Here is a 12,531-nt window from a genome sequence, read left to right as displayed (position 1 = left end):
CATCTGGCTATTTCTCGTATAGTTGAATGATATCTTTCTACTGGACCATTTGTTGTTGACCTATTAACCGGAGTTTTAAATATTTTCACGCCTAAATTCAATATTGATTGTTCTACAACATTTGATACAAAGGAAGACTCATTATCAATTACTATTTCTGCTGGAAGATTCCAGTCATATAAAAGCTGTAACAAGACATCTTTAATATCGGCTATTGATTTTAATTTTATAGGTCTGATTTTTAAATATTTAGAAAATTTGTCCAAGGATGTAATAAAAAAGATTATTTGCATTATAGGCAAAAATATCTATGTGAACTATTTCTCCTGGGTAGGTAGGTATTGGGGTTTTAATTGGAATGAACTTCTGTGGTTTTCTATCATATTTTTCTAGTTTGCAAATTTCACAATTTTGAATGAAGTTTTGAATGGATTTACGCATTCCAGGGAAATAATATTTCTTTATGAATTGTATAGAATTTTCTTTAACATTTCTATGTGCAAAGCTATGTATTTCTTTAATTTTTTCTAATTGTTGTTCCTCTGTTTGCAAATCTTCTACTTTCAATTGAGAATAACGAATTTTTATTACTTTTGAATTATACATTGATTTGAAAATTTCTTGAATGTTTCCCATTATGGATTGATCGCAATATATACCATTACGTACTTTAGGATTGAGGAATTTTTTAAAAGTTTGTTTAATGAAGTCACTTGAAAATTCAGATTCACAGAAGGTGTGTCTTTTATACCCTTGAAATGGTATTGTTAGTTCATAGGAGGAGTAAGGGGTTAATCGGAATATAAGTTGATTTCGGAAAACATTAATAGGTGCCTCTGTTGAAAGAATATAATCGTTATCATCATCTTCTGCTGAGTGTTGAGTGGGTGTTAAGGAATTTATTTGAACACGTGATAAAGCATCTGCAACAATGTTTGCTTTACCTGGTTTATAACATAATTCATAATCATGTTCTTCTAAAAATGATTTCCATCTTTTAAGTTTTGCATTATTATTTTTTGGGGAAAGTGTAAATGTTCGTGGGAGGTGATCGGTAAAAATTTTAAGTTTTGCTCCGTAGATAAAATTTCTTAGAGTTTTTAATGCCCATACTACTGCTAGCATTTCTTTTTCGTTAGTCGCGTAATTTTCTTCCGTTCTGGAAAGAGTCCTGGAAATAAATGTAATTGGTCGCTCTCCATCTGAGGTTTGTTGCGAAAGTACTGCTCCCAATGCTATATTTGATGCATTTGTAGTAAGAATGAAGGGTTTTTCAAAATCCGGAAAAGCTAAAACATCATTTGAACATAGCACTTCTTTAAGGTATTGGAATGATTTTTTTGCTGATTCATCTAAAGTTATGGTGAAATTTTTTGACTGGTTTTTGGAAATTTGGCGATGGCCATCCTCTCCTCTTAAAAGTTTCGTAAGGGGTTTCGCAAGTTCTGCGTAATTCTTTACGAAACGTCTTTAATATCCGGAGAGTCCTAGAAATGCTCTTAAATCTTTTAATGTCTTCGGTTCGGGATATTTTCGGATGCATTCTACTTTTTTCATGTTTGGTTTAAGACCTTCTGCAGAAATAATGAAGCCAAGAAATTCAACTTCTGATTTAAGAAATTCTGATTTATCTGGTTGTATTTTAAAAATTAGCTTCCCTAAGTGTTTCTAACGCAGTTTTTAAATTTTTTAAATGTTCTTCAACAGTTTTTCCAAAGACTACTATGTCATCTATGTAAACATAGCAATTTTTTTCAATATGTTCACGTAATGTGTCATCCATTACTCTTTGAAAAATCGTTGGTGCATTTTTTAAACCAAAAGGCATTCGTACAAATTCGTATTTGCCATTGTTAATTGAAAACGCAGTTTTTTCTATGTCTCTTTCATGCATAGGAATTTGATGAAATCCTGAAGCTAAGTCTAATGTAGTAAAATATTTATTTGAACCTAAATTGGCCAAAACGGATGCAGTATCTGGAATGGGGTATCTATCACTTAGATTAGAGAGAGATTGACTGTCAAACTGAGTGGATGTGCCTTCCTCGTGCTCCTGATTTTATACGCTGTTTTGCCGTGTTATTTCTGGAATCTCAACATTTGCAACAGTGGTGCTGCTGAGTTGTTCGTACTGGCTAGTGCGTGCCTTCGATTAATATAAAGCTGCTTCTGTTTATTCAACATTTTTGCCGAGAAAGTGTTTGGCTTCGTTTCTGCTCCTGCCACTCATCAGATTGTGCTGAGTCATCGTTATGCAGTGCTCAACCTGCAATGCACCCATCGATAGTGCTAATTCGGTGTCCTGTGCCGGTGTTTGTGGTTCCAAGCATCACACCCATTGCACGGGGTTGTCCCGTGATTCTACTCGTGAGCTTGGGCGTAATAATCAATTGTTGTGGTTGTGCAAAACATGTCACGAGTTTCGCATTGGCACAAATTCACTTCTCACAAGTGAGATAGCAGCCCTACTCGAATTGGTGAAAGCAGATATTCTCACCACAATTGACTCATCTCTCTCTTCTCTTAGATCGGCTATCAAGAGCGATTTGCTTCCTGAGATCCTCGCTCTCGTTGATAAGCGAGCGCTAGCACCCATATTAGCTAAGCCGTCTGTTAGCAACGCATCGCGAACGCACACATCCACTAATGTATCGTCGCTCAATGCCACAAATACATCCAGAACGACTAAAACAGCTTCCGCTCGCCGTACATTTACTAACTCAACGGAGCTCACTGATGATATCCAAGCTGCGAACGATACCAACACTGTGGATGATTCTGACAACTGTAACCACTACAATCATCGTACTAAGCCGACTAGTGATGTTAGTGCTGGAAACTATCGAACAAATACACAAGCATCTTCTGATCCTGTTTTGAACCAAAACACCACCAACACGGGCATAGCCGAGAAAGTATGGTTATACTTCACGAACATCAAATCGCATGTCTCGGCTGATGATATGCGTGTGTGGCTTAAAGCTGTGCTACCAACGGACGATATTAATGTTTACCGTCTCACGAAAAAGGGTGTGAACCTGGACTCGATGTCCTTCATATCGTTCAAAGTGAGTGTTCCTAAATCTCTTAAGGAGCTTGCGCTGCAGTCTACTATTTGGCCAGTTTCACTTACTGTTCGGGAGTTTGTTGCTCGTGGCCTACCAAAGCAACGTGTACATGAAAGGGCTCGATTTGACCCTTCTGAGCTTATTTCGCATCGTACAAATAGTGAACAGATCAGCCCGTTTGCCAAACGGATAGCTCACAATTAATAGACCCATTTGTGATATATTACCAAAATGTTCGAGGCCTTCGCACCAAATACAATGAATTGCGCCTTTCTGCGAATGAATCAGGGTTTGAAATGCTTGCCCTTACGAAAACCTGGTTAAATGAATCGATTCCATCCAACATGGTCCTTGATAGTGATGCCTACAACATATACCGCTGTGATCGAAGCAGGTTAAACAACGAACGTTCGCGTGGGGGTGGTGTGCTACTTGCATGTTCCGTTCGATATCTTTCTGTGGCACTTAACATTAATCAACCCACGCTTGAAGCTTTATGTATACGTGTTTCTTTTTCTAAGTTTCGTCTTTATGTGGGGATTGTTTATGTGCCACCGTATTTGAGCAGCGACCGCAACTATTTGGAATCCCTTTCTGCTTTCATCAGTGATACATACATGCAAATGAAACCGAATGATCATCTTATCCTTCTGGGTGACTTCAATCAACCTGCGTTAGAGTGGTCGCTTTCTACCGCAGTAAGGCCAGATTCATCTTCAGCTATTAGACATTATGTGCCACATATTTCTTCGAATACATCCAGTTCCTGCTTTTTGGATATGTTAAACCTGCATGAACTCTATCAGCTGAACGGGGTGCATAACCATTTAAATCATTATTTGGACCTGGTGCTCTCCAACTCTGCTGCAGCTGCTTGTTGTTCTGTGTATCCTGCTTCGTCACTGCTCCTGCCCCAGGATGCCCATCATCCTGCTCTAGAAATTGCGTTACCGTCTTCTTTATTTAGGGCTAGTAGGGTTAGGAATGAATTGCCTTCTGCTCCTAATTCATTGAGAGTTCGTTATAATTTTCGGCTCACAGACTATCGTAAACTTAATTCAATTCTATCTCGTTCCGACTGGTCTTTTTTTTATCAATGTACATCGGTTGACGAGGCTGTCCAATCGTTTAATGCTTTGTTAACCTCTGCACTCCTTTCATGTACACCTATTTTTCGTTCCCCTCCTAATCCTCCCTGGTCCAATCGTACTCTTCGCAACCTGAAAAAGGATAGAATGAAATATCTTAGGAGGTATCGTCTGAACCGATCTGCTTTCAACTTTCGTTTATTTAAGTACGCTGCCTCTGCGCATCGACTATACAACAGGGCTTGTTTTGAGGCCTATTCGAGTAGACTGCAATCGCGTTTCCGTTCTGATCCAGCATCCTTCTGGCAATTTGTTAGGATTCGAAGAGGGTGCAATACGTTACCTAATGAAATGGTACTTGATTCTCGAACTGCCTCTACGCCTGTTGAGATCTGTGAGCTATTCTCTGCACATTTTTCCCAAATGTTTGAGCCACCGGTTAGTGACCCTAACCTTATTGAGGGTGGGCTACTCTACACGCCAGAGAACTTAATTAATCTCTCCGATATTTCGGTTAGCTCTGAAACAGTTGTACAGGTGTTATTTGGGTTGAAACGTTCTTTTACTCCTGGTCCAGATGGCATTCCTGCCTCTGTTTTAATAAACTGTAAGGACGTGCTTGCTCCACACCTTGCTAAAATTTTCAACCTTTCACTTTCTCTTGGGGTTTTTCCTGCTCTTTGGAAATCCTGTTGGCTTTTTCCGGTACACAAAAAGGGATGCCGTAGCATTGTTTCTAATTATCGTGGGATAACCCAAACTTGCGCCACAGCCAAAACTTTTGAGCTATGTATCCTTCCAACCATACTTCATAGTTGTAGTTCAGCTATTAGCCCTAAACAGCATGGATTTATGCCTGGTAGGTCTACTTCAACTAATCTCATGTCTTTTATTTCCAATATTTTTAGATCTTTTCAGGCCGGTACCCAACTTGATGCAATATACACCGACTTTCATGCTGCTTTTGATAGTTTACCTCACTCTTTATTATTAGCTAAATTGTCTAAACTTGGTTTTGGTGATGGCATTATTAGCTGGCTGTCCTCATATTTAAGTAATCGATCATCATGGTCGTACTTATCTGAGGAGTTTTTTTGTACGTCAGGTGTCCCTCAGGGTTGTGTGCTAAGTCCACTTCTGTTTTCTTTATTCATCAATGATGTTTGTAATGTTTTACCTCCTGATGGTCATGTCCTTTATGCGGATGATATCAAAATATTTTTTCCTGTGTCTTCATCTTCTGATTGTCTGAGACTTCAGCATTACTTCAATGCATTTGCTCATTGGTGTTCATCCAATTTACTTTGCCTGTGTCCCGAAAAATGTTCTGTTATTTCTTTCTCTCACTCTCTTTCTCCTATTTTATTTAACTATACTCTCTCTAGCGCTTCCCTCTCTCGTGTTATGTCCATCCGTGACCTTGGTTTTATACTTGACTGTCGTCTTAACTTTAAACTGCAGCTTGATGAGGTGCTACTAAAAGCAAATCGAACCCTTGGGTTTATCTTACGTTTTACCTCTATTTTTAGAGATCAAAGCATCCTAAGAATCCTTTATTGTGCTTTGGTAAGGCCTATTCTTGAATATGCTAGTATCATCTGGAATCCTCCCACTATTGATGGCTGTTCGAGAATTGAAAGCATTCAGCGCCTCTTTACCAGGATTGCCTTTCGTCGTTTGTTCGGTGCTGCCTCACTACCTCCCTATGAAACGTGATTGCAGTTATTCAATCTTCACTCCTTAAGCTTCCGCCGCCAAGTGTTTCAGGCTTGTTTTATTGGTGGCTTATTACTTTCTGCTACTAATGATCCTGATTTACTCTCGTCAATCTCGCTGTATGTTCCCTCTCGTTCTCTTCGTCCACGTGATCCTCTGTCAATTGAAACACGTCATACTCTTTATACTTTCAATGACCCTCTTCTGTCCTGTTTCAGGTTGTTTAACCACTTTTACTATCTCTTTGATTTCGACTCCTCTCTTAACTCTTTCCGTAACCGTATTTTTTCTTCTAATTCCCTTTAATTATTCTCCTTAGTTTTCTATTACTCTCTTATATTATTTTTTTTTGTTAAGTTTATGATAGTCTCTACGCTCTACTCTTGTTTTTTTTCTTTTCTTTTTTGCTAGGTCAAGACTAGGTTTGTTAGGCTTAGTTTTTCATGAATTATTTTGTTTATTTGTTAGTATTAAATTAGTTTTAAGTCTATTATATTTAGCCTTGATGGCGGATATTGTATGAAATAAATGAAATGAAATGAAATGAAATGAAATGAAATGAAATGAAAATCAATAGCCGATATTAAAGATGTCTTGTTACAGTTTTTATATGACTGGAATCTTCCAGCAGAAATAATAATTGATAATGAGTCTTCCTTTGTATCAAATGTTGTAGAACAATCAATATTGAATTTAGGCGTGAAAATATTTAAAACTCCGGTTAATAGGTCAACAACAAATGGTCAAGTAGAAAGATGTCATTCAACTATACGAGAAATAGCCAGATGCATTAAATCTCTTAATCCAGATATGAGTATCACTTGCCTTGTACAACAAGTCACTTACAAATACAACAACTCTATACATAGTTTCATTAAAGATACACCGAGAAACATTTATATTGGAGAATTTTCAAATGACCATTCATTTGCAGAAAGATCAAAAATACGTGAAGAAAAAGATAGGAAAATCGCTCAACTTTTCAAAGAAAAAGAAGAGAAAATAGTCGATCAGGAATATCAGACTTATGAACCAGGAAGCATTGCATATGAAAAAAATAAAACAAATAACAAAAGAGAGAGTAGATACTATCCCATAAAAATTAAAGAAAATCATTCAACTTATATAATCGATTTTAATAACAGAAAGGTACACAAAGTTAACCTTAGGAAAACCAACTAACAAAAAAATTTACTAACATTTAACATTTTTATCTCTTTTCAGACTCGCCATTTGCGTGTCATTTATAATTGTTTATGCTAACATAGGAATACATGATATAACTAACAACCCCTTAGCAGTAATTCCATTAGGTCAAGCACGAGTCAAGACAGGAAACATAAGAATCATACACCCAATCAAGATAGATCATTTAGAACAAGTTCTCATTAATAATGATGCAGAATTAAAACACCACGTGAACGACAATCCTCTTTACAATATTATAAAATTAAAGGTTAATAAATTGCATGAAACGTTTAACAAGATAAGGCCACACACGAACAGAGAACGACGATGGGATACTATTGGCACCATATGGAAGTGGATCGCAGGAACACCTGATGCTGAAGATTTACGTGTTATAAACTCCACTATTAACTCTTTGATTGAGCAAAATAATCAACAAGTACTGATTAACGACGAAATTGATAAACGCTTGTATGATATAACCAGAATTGCAAACAGCGTACTCCAACTGGAAGAAGAAAGATTTCATCAAAGATCGAATGAAATCATCCAACTAATTATCATCTCAAATCTCGATACTCTGCAAAACTATTTAGAAACACTGGAAGATGCTATTTTACTAGCAAAATATGGAATACCCAGCAGCAAACTATTATCTCTTGACGACCTGAACCAAATGGTTATGTTTTTACCATTTAACAATGAACAAAATACATATCATATTTATGTTGAAATACCCATTTGAATTAAACCATACTTTTGAATACAAATATATTGATTCAATTATAAAAAATGACAAAAGAATTCTCTTGCATCACAACTATATACTGAAGAACAACACTCATGTATTTGAATCGTCACAGCCCTGCGAACAAATAGATGATGGCAATTATCTTTGTGACAGCATACTCCTAGAACCATCAAGTAAGTGTATTCAAAAACTAGTACATGGATATCATCCGATTGTACTTATGAAAAAGTATATTCCGATGGAAGAATTAAACGTATTCATGATGCCGTTATACTTATTAACAATGCCACAGTCAGAATTTCATCGAGTTGCAACAATGACACACAATTTCTCACAGGCTCATATATAATACATTATATGCAATGCAACATCTACATCAACGGAGAAGAATTTACAAACCTGGAAATAACAATACCAAACAAAGCATTTCAACCAACACTGGGGTTAATAGCAACCGAAACCGACGTCATCGACATACCACCATCAAAATATCTAAACAATCTAACCATTGAGCATAGAGAAATATTGAAAAAAATCAAACTAGAGAACAAGTCTTTGTCATGGAAAGTTAATTTGTTTGGATCAATAAGTGGTTCAATTGTATTCATTGTGTTTATCGTAATAGCCGTATTGATAAATATTTACAGATATCAAAGCCTGAGGTTCATATTACCATCTGCATCAAGAGAAACAACATAAAGTAAACGAGAGCATCTAGAAACTTCGAGGAAAAAGTCATTTAAGAGGAGAGGAGTTAACACGACATCACAGCACCGAAACAATGCAACACCATTCATAGCGAAGTATGCTATGATCAACAAAGTAATCATCAGAACCAGAACCAGCATCAACATCGTATCAACATCTGGCCAAATCAAAACTCTAATAAATAACCGTAGCAAATACAGGGTGTTCGAGATAAACTTGACAGTTTCTGAGGGAATAGGAAAATAATTTTTATCAAATTTATGTTAAATATTTAAAAAAACTTTTTTTCTACAAAGTTTAGCTTACCATGTTTGCCGCATTTTTTATTCGAAGTACCCCCCTTCCGCGTCGATGGCCGCCTGCACCCGCTTCCGGAACCGCGCGCAAGCCCGGACAACCATGTCTCTGGGGATGGCCGCAAACACGGCCTTTATTCTGGCCACCAGCTCCGCTTTGGTATTGCAGGACGCCCTGTTGGTGTCCCGCTCAACTGTGCCCCACACAAAGTAATCCATAGGATCAAGGTCAGGGGAGCTGGGTGGCCAAACGCTGCTGGTTGTATCGGTCAAAATTGGCAGTGAGCTTTCGGCGTGTTTTTACGGTCGTATGGCATGATGCAGCATCCTGCTGCCAAACGTACGGCCGCCCATTGGTCACCGTATTGTTTTTACGGTGTTCAGCGAACACATCGCCGCCTTCCGAATTTCGGCATTCGTATGGCCGGCACGAACCATTATAACACACGTTACGCGCTTGTACAATTCGGACGGGTTCCACATATTTACGGAGCTAGACATCTTTTACACTTGTTCGCACAACTTTTAGCAATCGAATGACATATCAATCATTTCGATACGTCAACTCAACCCTGAGATATAAACCCAAATGCAAGGTGTCAAAATTATCTCGAACACCCTGTACATAATAACCATAGCATAAACAATGAAAAGTAGGGAACCGAACAATATATAACATGAAATCAGGAAATATTAGCCAGTTCTAACCAACATCTTGAACTGTGAATATGTGCGCGACGAATTGAAAAAATAAAATTATTTTTTTAATACAATTCTAACGCATGTGTCAAGACATGCGACATGTGTCGAGAGTCAAGACTGCCGCGCAGATGAGACAGAACAACATGATACCTCACTCCAATTTCGTTCTCCTCGGCGATGTCGATAAGCTTAGCAAACTCTGCGTGTTTGCTAGCTTTGATGGCTTTCTCTAATCTGGTCTTCGCAGTCCGGTGCTCAGCTGCGGCAAGACTCCTCTCCTGCAGATCGGTGGTTAGGCGCATCCGCTCACGCGCCGCAATGCACTCATTCCGCAGCTCTTCAATTACCGGTGACCACCAAAAGACGTCGCGATGTTGATGCTGCAACACGTTGTAGGCCCGCTGCATGGCAATGTCGCACGCGTCGACAATTGCGTCGACTAGGCCAGCATGGGTCGTCGTCTGTTCCACAAATTTCGCGTCCTCGAGAGCAGAACGGAAGCTCTCTTCATGGAGCTGCGTGGTAATACATCGCCTACCAGCGCAAATAATGCGCTGCCGGCCGGCTGACGGACCACTATTCGACGACCCGCGGGACTGTTGTTCCGCTTCCCCAACGGTGTATGTCACCAGTTGATGATTTGACCGGGCAAACTCGTGCACCTCCCACGTTTCTGGCCGAGCGATGGACTGAGTGGCGAAACAGACGTCAATGACGCTGCTGGTGGCCGCTCCTCTGCCAATGAACGTGGGTTCATTCCCGGAGTTGATTACCTGTAGCTGAAAGCTCTGGATTAGCTGCAGCAGATCTTCACCTCTCTGGCTGTTCCTGGCACTACCCCACTCCGTGTGCCAGGCGTTAAAATCGCCGGCGATGACGACCTGGGAGTGGGTTGATGCCTCCAGCTGAACTGCGGCCAGAAAGCTTTCGTAGTCTTCCTCTGGGCGTCTCGGTCGCGCGTAGCAGCTTATGAAGACGATACCACCAATCTGTGCGGCTACAATTCCAGGCACAGCACTGCACCACACCCGCTGAATTGGGTAGGAACTTGTAGCCACAACTGCTACCGATTTGACGGCATCATACGCCCAACGCCCATTGTTCGCCGGAGGTCGGTAGATGTCCGACAGGAGCAGGACGTCAGCGCGGTGTTCACGCGCTGCTTGGAGCGCCAAGTCCTGCCCTGCCTGACAGTGATCCACGTTAATTTGCATCACTTTAAGGTTGAAGGCGAAGCCGGATGTTCGCAGCTCATGTGCCCGATGCGATGAGGTCCACCGCAGGCCGCACATTTAACGTCGCTGGAGCAGTCCCGGGCTTTGTGACCTTCACTGCCACACCGGATGCAGAGTTGCTGACGGTCTGTCGAGGAACGGCATGCGTGGGCAAGGTGGCCGCGCTCCAGGCAGCGATAGCAGCGCTGGCGCTCAGGTGCTGCTTTTTCGACGCCTCTGATTTTGCTGATGCAGCCACAGAGTCGGAGCTTCAACCCCTCGAGGGCAGCGGCAGCCTTGGCTGGCAAGCGGACTCGAGCTCGCTGGGTGCAATCTTGAAGCTCCCACACGCTCACTCGGATGATTTCGATCGGCCCTTGGTGTTCTTCCTCGATGGCATTTTTGATGTCCTCTTCTGTTGCCAGAGGATCGATGTTTGTTATCAGGACATCGGCCATGTCGGTGATCACCCGGGCAAGTCCGGTGTCACCGACGATCTCCTGAACTTCTGCGCGGACCAGGCTGGCGTTGGCCGAATTACTTAACTCCATTCGGAGATTTGCGGCGTGGCTGCGCTTGCCCATTTTAAGGTGGTCTGCAAGGCCCTTGTGCGGGTCTTGTTTAACCGCATCCCGAACTGTTTTGTACAAAGTGTACCAGGAGTGTCCGGCGCTCGGGACCACCTCTATCTTGTCCGGCCTTGGCCGAACCTTTTGCTGCTGCCGCTGCTGCTGCTGATGCGCTTGCTGCCGGAGTTGCGGCGGAACATACCGCTGTCCCTGATGTTGCTGCTGCTGCTGCTGTCTACGCTGAAGCTGCTGCACAGGGATAACTGGCTTGTGGCCGCCAAGCGTTCATAGCGACGTGGCTTTTTGATCCTTCGATGTCGACTCTTCCTATCATTGTGAAGCAAAATTCACCAAGCGTAGGATTGTTCACCCTATCAAGGGAACGTGAGCTGGGTGAGATGGGCCGTCGTGAGACAGGTAAGTTTTACCCTACTGGTGTGTGCTTATAGTCGCTTTCTTAACGGAATTCCTGTGCAGTACGAGAGGAACCACAGGTACGGACCACTGGCTCAATACTAGTCCGACCGGACTTTGGTATGACGCTACGTCCGCTGGATTATGCCTGAACGCCTCTAAGGTCGTAGCCAATCCGAGCTGATAGCGCTTCTCAAACCCATTAGGTGTTTGGAAGCTAGCGGGCCTAACAACCCTCTGAGATCCGTTGGAGTCTGCGTCTGCAGCCCGGCGTCTCATCCCGCTATACCTAGGCCGCAATGAGTGGAGTTCGCTGCACGTGTTAGTACCGTAACTGGGAACGCCGTTGGCTTGAGCTCTGCCCAACGTGGATATACCTAGTTTCGACACCTATCAACCGCCCGCAAACGACGGGACTTCAGGCTGGGAGCTGCGAGTTGTAGAGATGCGTTCGCATCGATCCTCTCAGGCGACCCATGCTTGGTGGTTTGTCCGTGTGCCCCTTCCTCGATGTGCGCAAGCTCGTCTTGGTCTGGGGACCACGTCGACACAGGGGGATACTCTTGTGAGAGCAAGAGTGTACTTAGTTGAGTGTAGCAAGGGAACGCGTGCCCCTTCCTCGTTGGCGTAACTAACCATCTTGGTCTGGGGACCGTGGTACCGTGCTCTGGTGAAGCTTGGTGGGTGCTCCTTCCTTGTCAGACGAGTGACTTGACTTGGTCTGGAGACCGTTCCTTTATACTAGTGGACAAGAGTTGGCTACTTCCGTGTCAGACGAGTGACTTGACATTGGATGGAGAAGGACACTTAACACTAA

At 41.8% G+C, this 12,531-nt stretch overlaps 1 protein-coding gene across 1 annotated transcript; it reads left to right on the top strand.

Moving 5' to 3' along the window:
* Window positions 1–2,339: 2,339 nt before the first annotated feature.
* Window positions 2,340–3,855, top strand: LOC120905725. The gene is made up of 2 exons (XM_040316760.1): window positions 2,340–2,451; window positions 2,528–3,855. Exons 1-2 carry the CDS (start codon window positions 2,411–2,413, stop codon window positions 3,270–3,272), a joined length of 786 nt encoding a protein of 261 aa, XP_040172694.1. The 5' UTR covers window positions 2,340–2,410; the 3' UTR covers window positions 3,273–3,855.
* The last annotated feature ends 8,676 nt before the right edge of the window (window positions 3,856–12,531 follow it).

The sequence above is a fragment of the Anopheles arabiensis genome, chromosome X (genome assembly GCF_016920715.1).
Source record: "Anopheles arabiensis isolate DONGOLA chromosome X, AaraD3, whole genome shotgun sequence".
NCBI classification, from domain to species: Eukaryota; Metazoa; Arthropoda; class Insecta; order Diptera; family Culicidae; genus Anopheles; species Anopheles arabiensis.
Note: the sequence above shows the minus strand (reverse complement) of the source record. Positions and strands in the feature narration are given on the sequence as shown.

What these genes read in the sequence shown, in the direction of transcription:
- LOC120905725 (XM_040316760.1), top strand. Translation starts at nt 2,411, where the DNA reads ATGTCACGAGTTTCGCATTGGCACAAATTCACTTCTCACAA. An exon ending in CACAAATTCACTTCTCACAA is followed by an intron (nt 2,452 to 2,527) that starts GTGAGATAGCAG and finishes CTCTTCTCTTAG; the next exon opens with ATCGGCTATCAAGAGCGATT.